The sequence below is a fragment of the Poecilia reticulata genome, chromosome 16 (assembly GCF_904066995.2).
Source record: "Poecilia reticulata chromosome 16, P_reticulata-male-v2, whole genome shotgun sequence".
Taxonomy (NCBI): domain Eukaryota; kingdom Metazoa; phylum Chordata; class Actinopteri; order Cyprinodontiformes; family Poeciliidae; genus Poecilia; species Poecilia reticulata.
In genome coordinates, this window is record NC_088845.1 from 12,660,883 (window position 1) to 12,678,206 (window position 17,324).

Below are 17,324 nucleotides of genomic sequence, written 5' to 3' on the forward strand. Positions count from 1 at the left end.
CCTGGATGTGGATCATCAAAGCAGAGTGACTTTCCTTGCTCTACATTTGAAACAGTTTTCACATAAAATGCAACATTTGTCCAGTACAACCCAACTGGAAAAGACACAAATCTTTTAAAAGGAACTACTTTAGTTACATGGTTACATCAATGTGAACAACAAAATAATGACGTTGAACATTCGTGGATTTAATTTTAGCTGAAAAAATTATTTTTCACATCACAAAATTCTGCCGTTTCATCAAGGTGCATGTAGATTTTTAAGTCACTTTACGGGAGAAGCTGCAAACTACAAAGATCGCCTGAGCTTTAACTTCCTGGTTGACGTCTTTAGATGTTCTTTCCTCATGAACGACCGGTGCACTTCTCTGTAATGAAGTGCACTGGTCTGTTCTGCAGCAAAACAGCCCCACAACATGATGCTGCCACAGACACGTTGGTGTTCTCAGGCTTAAAAGCGTCTACATTTTTCCTCCAAATATAACAAAGGTCATTATGGCCAAACTGTTCCAGTTTACTTTCATCAGACCTCCTGACACGTCTCCTAAATGCAGGTCTTCATCCCCTGTGTGCGTTTGCTTTAGGAGTTGTGGCTTCCTCCTCACTGAGTGGCCTTTCAGCCCACGTTTTTAAAGAGCATGTTTTCACAAGGTCTTTAAGTTGTTTTTTTTTGGGTCGATTTGTGCATTTTGGAACAAAACACATTAATTCCTGGCACACAGAACTCGTCTCTCTCCAAAGCAGAATGATCAAGTCTATACTTGCATATAACTGTACAGAAACATGCTTATAAACCCAATTAATTCAGTTAACCTATCAGAGGTTTCCAAAGCCATGACCATCATCTGAACTTTCCCCTCATTGTTAAAAAAAAACTGTAAACATTTTGTATGTAAACATCTGATTAACTGCATTAACTAATATTTTTCTGATTTATCCTTTCATCATTTGGTATTTAGCAAATAGAAATAATTTTGGTAGTTCTAATTGACCTAAAACAAGAGATTTAGTCTAATTTAACTTCAGTCAGCGATTTGGGGGAAAAAAAAAAAAAAGTCTTTTTCTATGTATGTAAACGTCTGGTTTCAACTGTTTCTTTTCCCCCCACCAAGAAAGTATCTCATAATGGCAAGAGCATCCAAGGCAGAGTCATAGTTCTGAGGAAGAACATCACAGTATCATTTGAGCCGTTTCTCTGTAGTTCTGCTGACGTCTCAGAGAAAGTGCCTAAATCTACCTGTGGGCATCACTTCACTGCTCTCTGCTTTAAGGCTGGGCGGGTGAGAACTGGGCTTTCTAAAACAAGAAGGTTTTCCCCGAAGGCAAGCCCGGGGCAGTTGAGCTGGCCATCAAACAAAGCGTACTCCAAACAGGGTAGAAAACACCCCATCAGGTTTTCTCCCAGAGGGTTGGGCCTTATTACTGTTCTCCACGAGGGCCGTTCAATAAGAGACCTGCATTTGTCACAGAGGAGGTTTCTGGACGCTGGAAGCTACCGGCTGAACAAACGACGGTGGCATCTTTACAGCAGGTTGATGCAGCGGTTGTGGAAGGCAGAAAATGTTTTAAGTAAAATGTGGTTTCCTTTCGACTCGCTTTTCAAAAACGTCAGATTTACAACTCTGGAAAAACAATGGCAGAGGTGGGTAGAGTGGTCAAAAATGTTACTCAAGTAAGAGTAGCAGCAGTATTTTATAATCAAGTCAAAGTAAACAGCAGCTGTCCAGGAAATTACTCAAGCAAGAGTATAAAAGTATTTGGTAGAAAGGCTACTTAAGTACCGATCATAAAATGTTAATGTTTTAAATTATGTCACCAGGCAGACAAAATGTAAAGTTATGAGCAAATTCTTGCATTAAGGCAACATTTTGCCTTAATGTTGAAGACATTGAGGCAAAATTACCTAATGTAAAATGAATACTTACATTAGGTAATGTGCTTATTGGAACAAGGTAATTTTGATTTTAATATTTCCTAACCACCTTAACATTGAAGATAAACACGTTCCTCTACAGTCTTGGAGCCAGCGGGTCACCGTGTCGCATATTTAAACCAGGAGGAAAAGATTTTCCAGATTTCCAATCAGAAGTTCCTCAACATTTTCACTAATATTGAAAATTAAAACAAACGAGAAGTGGTTCACTTACATTCATTTAAAAACGGGCCTTTGGGGCTACCAACACTTTTTAAAAGCCTGGTATAATTAATTAGTCAAATTTTAGTTTAGGATAATGTTAGTGGAATAAAATATACATTTGTTTACATGCTTTGTACACATTTTACCATTCATCTTCAGATTCTGGAATTAAAAGTCTTTGATATGTTACTAAGCTTCAGAGTTTTATTTCCTGTTTGTTCAGTGATTGTTGCTAACAGTAAAAGCTAAGGTTAGTCAATTCAAAAAACAATACCTTAAGCAAAAGGAACAAGTAGATGTGGCATACTGGTTGCATCTCCACTCAGCCAATTCATTGTGTAACAAATTGGCTTTTAAAAAATGTGGTAAAGTTTTGTGCAATTTTACATGAAGTTCTCCTGAATATGATCAGCTTCTTCTGGAGCACAGTAGCATACACGTTTGGAAACAAGAGAAACAGCACAAGTATAAAAATAACTAAGATTTAAGAATTTCAACAACTTGAATTACCTTATTGCTGCAATTTTGAAGCATAATTCAAAATATTGTGCTTTAAATTTTAAAATACTTTTTTTCAGGAACATTTTAAACCAGCAACATTAAACAGTCAGTACTCAGCAGAGCCCTTCGGGTTATTTGTGTTGGGGATCAACTTTAAATGTTTCAGATGTAGAGTTTTGTAGAACCAATAATAAATTAGCTAAACAGCTAATAAAATACGGTGCTGATTTTTCCGATATCACAATTGGAACTATGCAAAATGTTGAGGACAAATATGAATGTATCAAAAAAACACCATGAGGTCATCAAAACTTTTATTATTCACCAGAAGTAACGTCCAATATATAAAGATTTCCACAAAAAAATGTCTACCGTTCCAAAGAAAAAAAAATCCCCTGAATTAGTGAACAGTACAAACAAACATTATCTCCTTTACCAAAAACACACAAAGTAAACATGGAAATCTGTCCGTTGTCCTCTCGCTGGTCTCTGCTCAGCCCGGCAGAGACTTGTACTTCAGACAGTGTCTGCCTGCTTAAGTCGTGCCAGTATGAAGGGACTTAAGAGTGAGAGGCCTTATTGATCGCCTTCTATGAGTGAAGTCCAGGCATTAGTTCCAGCAGGGCGAGTAGACAGCTGTCCGTGAGCCACTCTACTGGGCCAACATCGCAGGGCTGAGTGAAGCCGGGATGTGCACTTTTGATTTTGATCTCTCCAACATCACTTGTATTGACTGACGCTCCGTCCTGTGCTTTACTTGCTGAGAGAAGCACTTGCTGAGGCCTAACTGGGAGCCCAGGCACAAGCCACCATTACATTATCAGGGCCACTCTTGACAAGCTTGTGATGATGAATCTTCCATGGTCTGTTGAGACCTGTTCCTAATCACTGCTGTCATCTACTGATGACTAAAGCATCCACTGACCACGGCAATCATACGGTGGGTTATGGTGGTGCACGGGGCAGAGATTCCCAGTGTTATCTGGTCTCTCCTGTGTCGGCGGGGCTCTCCGAAGTTCGAAGTAGAAGTCAAACTGTGGTGAGAGCGGCGCATTCTTCCGAATTTGTTCAATTTTAGTTTGATTCAGTAATGATTTTTTCCTTTTTTCCCCCCATATTTCACATTTTTTAAATAAAGTATTAACCAAATTCCTGATTTCATTATTTTCTTAACATTCAAACAAAATTTAAATAGTGTTTGTAGTTTTAGTGGTGGAGTTGTAAATGAGATTTTCCAGAGCCAAGTAAAAAGTATAGAAGAAAATAAAATGTTCAAATTTTGATACAGTTAGTCAATTGACTCTGCTCTTTTTCTTATTAGTTTCTAAATCTATTAAATAACTGACAGTGTCATCACTCAATCAGGAGGCCCACTCTTGCTTTTTCCTTTTCCAGCTGCGTCAAAGAAAATTCTCCCTCCTTCCAGTTTCATCCCGGTGTTCAATAATGTAGCACCTGTACATAAACCCAAATTTAACAGACTGATCCATAATTACTCCTCTTTCATTCATAAATATTGATGTTCCAACTTAGACTGAAAACTGAAAGGCATGATATAAACAAAAAAGGCCAATAGTTACTTCTGCCATCTAGTGGTTGTCACGTCAACAGCAAAACAAAAAAAGGCCTTAAAAGTGCTTCCGACTTCCACCTGAACCGTCCGTCATAGTCCCAGCTATTCTTTCCTTCAAGCTTCATATAATACAACAAAAAGAGTCTCATTGGATCACAAGGCCTAGCAAGTCTGTGTGCGCCCACCATTACCGGAGGACATCGCCTTCCTGGCTCTCAGCAGCCTGCGGCCCTCCTCGTAGTCGTCCTGGTCAACGCTGATCAGCAGGCGGACGCCCTCTGAGCCGGCGGCCGTCCTCAGGGAGTCCGTGATGAAGACGCCCTTCAGGGCCTCCAGCAGAGCCCCGCTCAGGTAGTCGGCCCAGAAGGCCTCCAGGTTGTCCAGCTCTGTGAACTTGATGTCGCAGACGATGGAGCCCAGGTCTCTGGCGCGCAGCAGCGAACTGGCTCTGCTGAACAACTCGAACTGACGCTCCAGCGGCTGACGCTTGTCTGACGAGACGCCCTCACGTAGCGCCGACTCGTGCTCCAGGTACTCGGCCCGTACGCGTAGGCGGATATCTGATAACAGCAGAAGGTGGAGGAAACAGTGGGAGCGGGTGGGAGGAAGTGAAGGGGGTCAAAGGAGTCAGCAGATAATGAAGAAGGGAAAGAAAAGAATGACAGAAAGAGAGGGGAAAGATTTTAAGGGGTCATGAGGGCAGAACAAAGGGGGGAGAGAGAGAAACATTAAAAAAAAAAGTTCAGATACCAATTATTTAGGTTTATTCTAGAGTGCTGTGAAGAAGCATTCAATGCCTTTATATCTTTTTTTTGTTTGCTTTTTTTGTCACGCTTGAATGTTTCAGATTAAACTTCTTAATATCAGAGAAAAATAACCAAAGTGAATATAACAATACAGCTTTTAAACGATGATATGCCACATGTTGGTTGTGTTGAAAAGTTATTGCCGCTTTTCTTAAATCATAAATTGACTATTAAAATGAATTCTAATGGAAAACTTAATTCCATTTCAAAACCTATTCTGAAGCCTTGTTACGGTGAGCCCAGTAGAATCAGGAAATACTCTAAACAGAACCAGTCTGACAACAAGAAACAGGTTAAAAAAATCTCAGAAAGCATGGAGAAATAAGTGATTGAGGTGCTGACATCAACAGGCCAGTCTTTAAAATCAGGCTAAATTAAAACAGTTCGGGAAAGAAGAGTGGGTCAAAACTTTTCCTAAGTGAGGTAAAGGACTCACTGGTTTGTTATTACCATAAAGGAGCTGTCGCCAAATGTGGCACTGCTAGTTATTAGCTTTAGGGCAAAAGTCGTTTTCATTTAGAACAAGGTTGGCTTTCAAAAAGCATTTCCATCTTAAGATGTAAAATGATAAATTAAAAGCTGCTTTCTGGATCTGAAACATTTAGTGACAAAAAGGCAAAGAGAAGAAATCTATACAGAGTAAATATTTTTCACAGCATTGCATCACCACTGGGCATCGTATTCATCAGTATTAAACTGAGCAGTGATTGTTTTTTTTTCTTTTTTGTTAAGGGGGCGCAGTTCCTACTCAATAGGCTGAACTCAATGCTATCTCTTTTTGTTTTAAAATCAGTTCCACACAAAAAAGGTGCAGCGATGCAGAGTAAACTGAGATGAGAGGGCACTGGAAGTAGACCATCCCATCTGAGAGCATCTTTGCTGTAAATCTGGCCCCTCGGTTTGTTTTGGTGAAACTTAAGTCGGTAAGTCGGAGCAAGGAAAGAAATACTCATCTGATCCAGCAGTGTTGTTCCATTTCTCGGTCGGTCATTTCTATGAATTTGAGTATCATTGGCAGCTGTTAACAAAACGGTTGAATCAGAAGAAACTGGAGCATGAGAACTTTCAGTGTGACAGCTTTAAAAGGTCCACAAACATCATGGTTGAAGCGTTCATGTAACCAAGTACTGAAATGAAGTTGACACCTTAAATTTTTTATTTTTTTTTGTAAAACAACTCGGCTGTACCAAGCTTTAGACGGGCTTTAAATCTTTACATTTGGAAGATTCTCAATATAAATGTTCTTTGCAGAGAATAAGTAGCTTCTTGAGTTTCCGCAGTGTACTGGACTGATGGTCATGCAACAGCACAGCGAGAAAGATTAGAGGATACATACTGTACTGAGCAAGAGCAACGCTGAGATCATCTCCCATGACATTTTTCCAGAGCTCCAAGAGGCAACCAGCTGCTGATGACTTTTGCTGCAACAAAGACCCAGCTCTCCCAATCAAAGCTCTCCCAGAACAGCAGTTGTCACAATCTAGAAACATGCTCAGCCAATGTTTAGTGAAACTAACTATAAACTCAGCCCTTCTAACTTGTTAGAAGGGCTGAGTTTAGTATTTGCAAAAATCATGAGCAAATACTGAAACAATTTAAAGTCTTCAAGTATTGGGACTAAAATATCTTTGTGTAAATCGTCTTTTCAGGTGAGCAAAAGGACCACTCTTATGAAGAAAACAGATTCTAGCTACATGTACTGGTGACTCTGGCAAGGAGAAGAAAAGCCTTCAAATATGATGTGGACTTTTTGACCTCAAGACCTTTTATGCATTTTACCTCCAATGAACTTGTTGGTCCCCCCACTCCACCCCAACTATTTCAGAGAAAAATTAAATGCAGCATTTAGGTTTAAAAGCATGACTGAAAACTGGTTATATTTTTCAACTTATTTGTGTATAAAAGAGTTTTACTACATGCAGTGATAGATTTGTAGTGAAGGAGATTCTACATCATTTTATAATCTCCAGTCACAAATATTAGTCAAGAAAAAAAAGGTTTATATCACGTCATATTGAAGCCTCATAGGAACAAGAAGCCATTTATTAAAACGCGTTGGTAAAAAGAACACTTTCTTCCACCAAATATCCCCCACTGAACTCGGTCAAATTAAATGCTGCATTTTTCCTACATTTTAGAATGAGGATATCCTGCAGCACTAAAACATGGATTCGTTTAAAAAGTTTCACAAATGTGTACCAGGGGCATACTGTACATACAGCTTCTACTTGTGACTGATGAAAAGACAATTGCAAAAGTTTCAGTCCATGCTGACATGACATTATGCACTACTTGAACACGTTTCGTTTTCAATCTCATTCAACAGCTACACCCTGATGCGAGAAGTCCCATTAACTCAACATTTTGTTTGAGGCCACAGCGAAAGGCACCCGACTCATTAGGGAAACATTTAGAAAATGCCAACATTAGAAATGCAAATGTCAAATAAAGGAATTGATTTTGAATCCCTTAACATTTGTAGAGGGGTGGTATCAAAACATTGGTTTTCATTTGAATTCTTCAGAAGTGTGTAATTAGATTATAAAAGCAGAAGACTGGCTCAAACAGGGCGATCTAAATGTTACATTTGTAAGGGCTGGTTGCAAGATTCAGGCACAAAACCAACTGGTTTCAGAAAAGTTGAAAGCAAATAGGTTTTGTTTAGGAAAGCATTAAGGTACAAGAACAAATCCAGTTTCATGAAGACATTTAATTCTGATGACTTACAACACAAATGAACAATTTTATAATATTCCTTTTTATACCACAATTTATTGATTATATATGAAAACTGTATGCAGGACAATTACAAAGAATGAATGATCAATCAATAAGGAGGGCAAGGGCTCACATTTTGTTCAAAAGCAGCAATACCCTACAGGGTAAAGTCAGATATAATTAAGATTAGGGTGGGGGATGAAGTGGAAACAGAAGAATAAGGTGGAAAAATCTTGAATGAGTCTGATATCTAAAGGTTTGGAGCTTCTCTGGTTAACACAACTGTCCTTTGTGTACATCTGCTTTGACTCAGAAATAAAACACTTCCAAAGGTGCTATGATGAAATTTCACAGTTGGGATGTTTCCCGTCAAGGCCTGCAGGTAAATCTTTTATCGTTTGTATTACAGCCATGAGTTGCATTTTGTCAATCTTCTATGACGATACAATAGGTTGCAAAACAGCTTCAACTTTTTTGAAGTACCTGCTGTGGTCAGAGTGAGGCATTTAAAGTCTTATAAATTGACCTTTTCTATCGTTACACAGCATGCGATTGCCAGGGCTACGATAAACACTTGCCAATTACTGCATTTATGGGTGGCCTTCATTTCACACTGAGCAGGATAGAAGTAAAGACAGTGACAGCGAGGGGAAGGCCATTTAAAAACCACAGGAACACAGTGATAGTCATTTTGTTAGGGTTACAGAGCACTTCACGCTTCATCGGACACAGAGACATCCACTTAGACAGGACATTAGGAGGCACAGTTTTCATTACTCACTTTCAGCACCAAGACCGTTTGAATTCCTCATCTCAGTCCCCTCCCACCCCTCCAAAAAAAAGTTTAAGTACCCATTTACGAGGAGTCGCTTGGCACGGAGAGCTTCAACTCTTTATCGATCCATTTTTCTGGTGAACAACCGACCAAGAGTGGAGAGCTACGGGGAAATCTGAGAGACAGGCACACAAACCTCTCATGTCCCATAGACAAATCACTCTTTACCGTTTTGCGTGGTTTGAACATTTAGTGTTCGATCTCTCGCTCTCTCTTTGTGTGTAAGGATATCGCATCCTGATACACACGTTGGGACTGTTTAGAACTGCGAATACAGAAAGAGAAAGAGAGACAAGCACAAGTGGGTTGGATGATAGTTGACTGGGTTGCTGTTTTTTTTTTTTTCCTTCAACATCAAGCAGGCACTTCTTAGTTGTAATCAGCTTTCAGATTGACCAGTAGGAGTCATTGTCAACTTAATATATCCAGATACACTTAAATGTGTCCTGATGATACACTGGGATGCTTGGGATTACTCTTATGTTGGACACTTTTCTTACATTCAACCTTGACAACTAATCATTTAAGATCCAACTGCAAAGGCTAACCAACAGGGTCAATTAAACCAAGCATACGCTTCCCCAAGCACCCCTTATAGGAACAGCAATAATGGCAGTCGTTATTGTCACAGTTTAATTCAGACACTCTGGTGAAAATGGTTTCAGAGATGAGTCATGACAAGAGAGACTATTTAAGGTCTGTTGAAATGCTAGGGGCCAGTGATGGACTGAACTGCCCTATCTATCTCTGCTCCGTCTTGACAAACGCACATGAGGGGCCTCACACGGGTTGCAGAGATAAGATACAGCACGAGCTTCCCTCAGCAGAGCACTACTCTGTTTTCTCAGAACTGCTTGAGAAAAAAAAGATGAGTCCTTTCTTTAAAAGTGGTAGCCATCTTAGATTTTCTGAAAAGAAAAAGGGCTGGTCCTCACATACTGACAAACTGTTTTTTTTAATTATGCCAAAAAGGTGAAAAGGGCTTTTTTCACAAATGTGACCAACATGTCTTTTATTTTCTGTTTTATCTTATGACCTCCTTAAACAAAAAAGTCTCTCCAATTTTGGACAAATAATTTTTTTTTCAACTGATTAGACTAAATATATTATGTTGTCGTCAATATTGCATTACGAATCAACTTTAGGTAGATTCAACTTCATCTCAATAATGCTGCACTCTTTCCGTCATCAGAAAAAAAAAATTAATGGGCAGAGAAATCAGCTGGTGACTGTCTATGACTTTTAACCCTCTCGCCGGGAACCTAAAAATCAGACTTTTTTTTTCTCTCTTCTGTGTGGAAGATGTTACAGAGGAAAAAGAAACTTGGCCACCAGTAAGGTGCTTAAAATGAAGCTTGGAGCAGATGTAAAGATTTAAATTTCATCTAAAAACAGTTTTTATGTTTATGGAGACAACTTTTGAACAGAGCGAGAGACTTCAGCAGATTTTGTGAAGGCTGATCATGTTGCAGCAAAAGTGCTTTGTTCTATCCATTTTTTTTTCTCGGAATGGTTGCTTTTGAGATTTATGGATATTGGCAGCCATTTACATGCCTACAAGTTAAGGAAATAGATCTACCTTTTATGTTAAAATAAGTATTGGCAGGTCAACATTTTACAAAACTGGATGGAGGACATCGGCCATAAAACTCTGGCCATAAAACTTGAAGCTTCATGACTTCATTCACTTTGCAGTTGGGGTTCTCATCTTACGAAACATATTTGCTTCATTTAAATGTTTTGGTTTAAGAGGAAACAAAAATATCTTGTTTTTCCTCTCATGGATAATTTTTTTATAAACTCAGGAGTAATTTCACTCACTTTGTAAGACAGAATGTTGGCCATATTTGTTATGATTTATTAAGCCCACTGATATCTGACTTTAGTTAAGAAGACCTATCCAGAAAACTCTACTGTTTGGTAGTTTTACTTTTGAACATGAGGTACAGTTTTTTGAGAGGAATTTGTAGCGCACTGCTGAGGCCTCTGGTCAGTTCTGCAAAACACAAACTCTTGTCAGAACAGGAAGGAATCCATATTCTGTGACACAAGGTTTTCTTTTTTTCCCCCACAGTGAACAAGACTAAATAACAAAAGATGATTTATCCAAATCCAACTAAACTTGATGATAGGGGACCAGGTAAGGAGCACCTATATTATGATAGACAAGCATCGTATACAGAGCAAAGTAGCAGCTCCACTCCCTGTTGTAATAGGGAGGAGAGCCTCTTTTTACCTTAGGCATCGGCCCAGACTTGTGAGAGCACATGACTGAGTTGATCACGCACACTGCAGTACGTATGCACAGAGTGGAGTGACAGACTTTTTTGTTTTGTTCCTCAGTCTCGATCTCTGTCTTCGTGATCCATTGTGTCATAGGTAACTCGATCTGAGTCACAATCGGAGTCAACCTGGTGGAATCAAATGTGGAGTCAAGACAGCAGCATGTTCACAGGCACATCACTCAACTTTAATACCAATGGGGAAGGGCTGTCTTCCTTCTAAGATTATATTTTGATCAAGTCGAGATGACGAAGGTTTTGGTTTGGCCTGTATCTTGTACTTTCAGGCAGAGACGGGCCTTTACAAGCAACATGTAAGCTTCTTAAATAACTGAGCAAACAACACAAAGGAAAGCAAACTCTAGTGTAATACTCATATTTAAGTGTTGAGAAAGGGATGGGTATCATTAGGATTTTGTTGACATGAATACTAGAATTATTGCATCTGATAAAGGTCCCTTTAAATTGTTTTGAGTCAAAATTTTACTGTTTTGAAACAATAACAGTCAAAACATAAGAGGATTTATTTGTCACAATGCTGTGGAAGATAATTTAAAATTTGAGAGTAGAACATTTAAGTAATATTTGATGATTACTTGTGTTTATCAGTAGATGGATGCATTTTATTCCATAGAGCTGATGTTGAATAGATTACATGAAGCACTTCCTATCCTAAAATAATCAGCTATGTAGATCCTACCTGTATGTTACTGTCATTGCCCTCTTCCAGACTACATAGTGTAGCTGTAACTATTAGTGAGCAAATACAGCCTGGCCTGTTTGTAGACGATAGACTGACGCATCTCAGATGCTTTAAAAGAATGAAAGGACTTAGATAATGGCTGATTTCTGTATGAACTACTGGTCAACGTGGAGATGGCCATCCTGCCAATATTTTAAACTGGTTGGGGCTGTGTGATTCTATATTCACAAGTGGAGTCAAAAAAATAGCTCAGACAAAAAAAAACAAAACAAAAACATCAGTCTTCACAGATCTTACCAAAATACTGAGGCTTGAATTGAGTTTTTAAAAGTTGTGCTGCAGCATCTGTATGACAGTACAATGCCAGGAATTTGTCATTTTAAACACTGCCTGAAAAACAAAACTTCCTTTGCTCGTCCAGCATTTAGTCTGTCTGCAATTTGGACAAGTGTGCACTTCTCCAGAACTGAGAACAAAGCACATACTGATCCCTATGTGTCAGGGGCCTAAACTCAAAAGCCCCAGTGCCAAGAATTCTTCAAACATTTTTTAGTACCGACAAACCAGGGCGAACGCAATGAGACTAAAGTATCTTTTCCTGTTTCAATTCTCTGATGGCCTGTCCCCTCTGGAGTACAGTGGCAACACAATCTGGATAAGATGCATGTTGCCACAATAAACCAACAAGATGTCACCGCCAAGTTATGTTTGAGTTCAAAACAGCAGATTAATGCATACTAAGAAGATTGCTGAATTCTCTGTGTTCTGATTTTTAATGTGTGTGGAAGAGACTTGAGGAAGTCTAATTAATTAATTACAAGGAACACCAGCTATGTTACAAAGAAGGTTGCACGTTTGTATTTTGTTAGACTGATAATCATCAATTTTAAAAGGAAAATCTTTAAAATAATAATTACGATTTTAGGTATCTTTTCGTGATTTCTACATGATTTGATTCCAAAAATCAACACAAGGAGAAAGTTTTAAAATACTGCAATGTTCGTGTTATATTGACGTTTTTTTCACATTAAAGTCGTTCAAGTTTAATAGAGATAGTTTATCATTGTAATTCGTAATTGTGACATTTCAGAGCTGAAGAACAAGGAACTCGGAGCGGTTTTGTATCGGATCTTGATACCCATCCCAGATAAAAAGCAACGAAAAGCTGAATAATCTGCTGCAGGAGTATTTAGTGTCCATTTTCTTTCGAGTTAATGTGTTGAGGTCAAAAACAGTTTACCAACTATTTTTCAAGATCTTAAGGGATTTTTTTCACTTTTGAAGGAACCAACTTGGGATATCTTCATGAGTTTAGTTCATTTAAATTATTCTTTACAAATATCGAAGGAAAATTAGATAAAAGAAGCACAACAAAGCAGAACAAGGGCATCTCTTAAGGTGACAGGACTAAAAAACTTGGCTTGAAAGTAAAGACAAAAAGAACAGGTAGTAGCCACCAGTTTCCATTTGTAGTAGCAGCAGCTGAACACAGACCAATGGGTTAGGAAAATGTTATATGAGGGCACAAGAATGTAGGGAAAGTCAAGGTGAAGAAACAGAAAACAAATCTTCGATGTTGTTTGAGAAAGTTATTAGGATACTGTCCATCCAATAAGAATGTACGACTGAAAACAGCTTGAATGTTTTGGAGTTTGGTGATTAAAAGAGGAATGTAGAAAGTTCTAACGGTGACAATATTTTTGTTCAAACATAATCCTCAAGTTGGGAATTTTACCACTCAAACTGTAGGTTGGTAAATGTGATGAATGAGCCAGACAAGTGTATTTTTGACATTAGTAGTAGGTTTGGATCTGGAGAATTGATCTCTGCCTTTACGACCAACAAGGTCTCATTCAAATGCACAACACTTCTTAAAGTGTTAAAATTATTTTTAGCCTGTTTTTATCTTCACCAAATGATAAATATAGTAATTTATTGCTCTAGCAGGCTGTCAGGAAATGCAATGATTCAAGCTGAGGTTCAGCAGAGATGAACATCAGTTTGGGACATCAGTAAATGAAATACAGAGAATTGTTGAAGATGTTAACAGACTGAAGACCAGATGTTTTTGGATATTAAACTTAAATGAAGGAAAAACAGTAAATGGAAGGAAAAATAAAAGTGTTTCTGAAAGCAAAGGGGGGGAAAACTGAAAAGGGACATGTTCCACATGTATTCACTGCACTTACCACATGACACTTTCTGAGGTGCTGATGGGAGAGGCAGTGGCTGGACCCGTCTGCTTGTTTTCTTGGGTCTACGGCTCCAGCCATGTCCCCTCTTCTTCCTCCGCATCCTTGTAGATGACCCAGGTGCCTGAGAGTAAATATCTGAAAACCCACAGAGCCTGTGTCATTACTTGATTTTAAGAAATGGGCAAAAATGGGACATTTTTTTAAATGGCTGTTGCCACAGTTGTTTCTAATTACAATTGCAGCAATAGCAATTGTATACACATTTTCAAAACACAGCGTTAAAAACAAGTCTACAATATCATGTAGAAATAAGGACACCAGAGAGAACTTTGAACTCAGTTTGTATGCTGTTGTCATGTGATGAAATGAGATGCAAATACTTTTAGAAGGCACTTTATAAAAATTTGCATAAGCAGAACGAATAATATTCTACAATAAAAATGACAGGTCAGCAGACTTACCAGTTGTTAACTGTTGTGTGAAGGATGGGAGAGGCATATCTGTCTCTCTGCAGCTTTGGTGTAATCCAAACACCAGTTCTGTTTTATCCAATTCAAATCTCTGTCCAATTCGCTCTGGAGACACTGAAAAACAGATTCAAAATTAGCTAACCAATAAATGAATGACTAATTCTGAGAGACTATTGCTGACTGATTACCTGTCCTCCTCTTCTTGTGGGACACAAATGGCAGCAGATCATGACGGGTAAGCACTCTTAAAAGTTGCAACAGTGGCTCCAGGTTGCCATCACTGAGATATCCTCTCTTCTCAAGCTCCAGCAACAGCTCAAGGCCACTTTTAAACTTCAAGCCCTCTAAAGGCTGCTGTGATCCACTGGGCTTTAACCGCCTCCATGCCCTCAGCAGCTGTGGACTTGGAGCTACACCAGTGTCCTCTGAATCGTCTTCAGCAGGTTCAACTGTCCAGCCCGCTGGGTCAAGAGGGTGTTGTGCAGGGTAGGTTTCATTCAAAAGGAAAGAGAGAGCTTCAATGTCAGATTCTGTGAGCTGAGAGCCAACCACTTCGAACATCTCATGGAGAGAGAGCATCCCGTAGTAGTTCAGGCACTCGGTTTCGTCCCAGTGGAGTAAGTCCCTGATGGGGCACCCTGGGTACTGCACTGTAGCCATGGTCACGGTTCCACTGTGGTTCCTTCCCAAGGTCTCTCTTATCTGAAAAATTTCAACAGGAAAGATACACAAATATTATTTTAAGCAATAAATTCTTTGGCCTACTCCATGGGTACCAGGAAGCCGACATTTACTCAAATTATTATTATTTTACTATTTATAACAACAATATAGGTGAGTGTTGAGTGTCATGCAGTGTTTTGGTAGTTTCTATGGAGCACAATTAGTTGTGGGAGTGGTGACAGTGAGAAAAAAATTATTTGAGGTGCACAAAGCTTGTGCAATTTTATGTACATTTTCATTTTTGCTGCAGTTTGCCTGACTGTTTTTATCTGCATTATTTGTTTCTAATTAGCAAATTTTCAAAACACAATTTGAGTCTAGTGACTCAAGTTCTGGATTCAGACCAGGATCTTACAAATAAAAACAGAGGAAAAACCCCAAAACAAACAAAAGACACATGAACAGTAAATGCTGGTTTTAACATGTCAGACATGAGATAGACCACATGCTGAATTATGAAGGATTAACAAATAATACTAAACTAGCAGCAGATGCTAGTTTAGCATCTGCTGCTAGTTATGGGGTCATCTTAATAAATAAAAATTTTATTAACAGTTCATTTATTTCAGGACACCGAATTCAAAAAATAAAACTTGTATATTGGCTCTGGATCACGTGGTTAGATATTTTAAATATTAACTGATCTATTTCAGCTAATCTCAATGCTCACAGCAAATGAAAACCCAACGTCTTTGTTATTATAAAATCTGAATATTTTCTAAGTATAATTAAAAAAAAAAAAGTCTTTTGTGCAGACGTGTTGACCAAATGAAAAACATTCCCGGACAGCATATGCCCCCATTAACTGGTTTAAGGTCTGGTGTCTCATCTTATAGTTGACAATACGGCATAGATTCTCTGTAGATTTTAGATCAGGGAAGCTTGCTGGTCAGTCAAGTACCACTGTAATTAAAGCAGGTTGTGTCCTGGATCTAGTTTGTCAGAAGAGAGGACCTTAAAGTACTCTATAACTCCTGGCTGATGACTGCTCTGACTTTAGACATAATACAACACAGCAGACCAACACCAGCCCAGACTTGGGACCTAAATTTTAAAAAAGTACTTAAACATGTCTTCACCACGTTGTCCTCTGTTTCAGGTGTAGCTTAGCATGACAAAATGGCAATTTAAACATGTCCTGGATACCTCCCTGTGTGGTTGGTCTTGATGCTCTAACTCTAGTTAATGACCACGCCTTGTCAATTCTTAACTCTTCAATTGGCTTTTGGTTCCCCACTTCCGCTATTGCATTACAGGTTTTCCTTCCATCCAGTTTTCCACTTATACCCTTGGATAAAGCACTCTGAACACCCAGCTTCATGAGTAATGGCATTCTGTGGGCTGCCCTATTTGTGTCAATAGCTGTCTGCTGAACCACTGTCAAGTCAGTAGTCATTCATGATGACGTAGGCAATAACATTTCTGTGTTGAAGCTCCTTTTCCACATTGTCATTATAATATATCCTAGTTCTCTGGAGAACTAAATTGAAGTTTTTCATTCACTGTAAATCATACTCATCGAAGCAAATAAACGTTTGAGAAGCATTTCTGTGTGTAGAATTTTTATCAGCTTTTCAATGGTATTCTAATGATAAGAAGCTCCTCTACTTCATAACAGCCCAGCATTAGTCACCGGACAGTACTGCATAGAACTAAAGCATATCGAGGTCTGCGGATTTACCTTTTATCGTCCGTAGCTCGACGCTGTTTCGAGACTCGCCAAACAAACGGCCAGCTGTGACTGTTAAACTGTCGCTTTGTTCAGCAGAATGCAGCAAAACGCTAGAAGCCAAATACAAGTTGTCCTTTCTTCTGACGCCCAGCAGCAGCGCTGATTGGTGGAGCCGTGCGATGGTTTATGTAACCCGTTACGTTTTCTGTTGGGGGAAAAAAAACAACAACAACAATGCTTTTCAAATTTAACAAAAATGTTTCTTATGCTTGAGAGGTCAAGGTTAGACCGACAGGCATTTAGTAGGTTGTTAAATATGCATTGGTCCTTTGCTAGCAGCCGTTTTCTACCGTTTGTGCTAACCGATATCACGTCTACAACATTGCTCGACTCTTGTTATGGAAGCACAGTTTTGCTAAGGAATAAAAGAGCGTGCTCTTAAGTATTTGAAAATATTTTAGACTTGCTCTTTCAGTAAAATAAAATATATAATTCATACTTACAGTTCCTTTGTTATTTCTCCTCTTCCGCTTGAAAATCTAGCAACTTCCACTGACCAACATCCACGGTGACGACGACACGGCAACGCTGGGAAAACGACCAATCATATCCCTCCGGCTTGACGGATGATGTAAGGTCACGTTTTTACGCCACTGATCTGCGGTCAGTTCTTTGTGCGATCTGTGAACTGTGAACAAGGACAACGGGCA

The 17,324-nt window shown here is 39.0% G+C and overlaps 1 protein-coding gene and 1 long non-coding RNA gene across 2 annotated transcripts; both read right to left on the reverse strand.

Moving 5' to 3' along the window:
- Positions 1-2,934: 2,934 nt before the first annotated feature.
- dedd1 (death effector domain-containing 1) lies at positions 2,935-17,298 on the reverse strand. Its single transcript, XM_008431327.3, has 6 exons — positions 17,118-17,298; positions 16,624-16,819; positions 14,408-14,921; positions 14,211-14,333; positions 13,744-13,884; positions 2,935-4,770 (listed from the first exon to the last, which is right to left on the reverse strand). Exons 3-6 carry the CDS (start codon positions 14,877-14,879, stop codon positions 4,373-4,375), a joined length of 1,134 nt encoding a protein of 377 aa, XP_008429549.1. The 5' UTR covers positions 14,880-14,921; positions 16,624-16,819; positions 17,118-17,298; the 3' UTR covers positions 2,935-4,372.
- On the reverse strand, positions 5,663-13,737 carry LOC108167026 (uncharacterized). Its single transcript, XR_001777420.2, has 2 exons — positions 10,806-13,737; positions 5,663-8,834 (listed from the first exon to the last, which is right to left on the reverse strand). It is a non-coding gene; the product is annotated as an uncharacterized LOC108167026 (long non-coding RNA).
- Positions 17,299-17,324: the final 26 nt, after the last annotated feature.

Bases quoted from the DNA above. Each gene is read 5' to 3' on its own strand.
- dedd1 (XM_008431327.3), bottom strand. From the start codon at position 14,879: ATGGCTACAGTGCAGTACCCAGGGTGCCCCATCAGGGACTTACTCCAC. The intron at 14,334-14,407 runs GTAATCAGTCAG...TCTGTTTTTCAG, and splicing joins CCACAAGAAGAGGAGGACAG to TGTCTCCAGAGCGAATTGGA. The intron at 4,771-13,743 runs GTAAGTGCAGTG...TGCTGTTATCAG, and splicing joins ACCTCAGAAAGTGTCATGTG to ATATCCGCCTACGCGTACGG.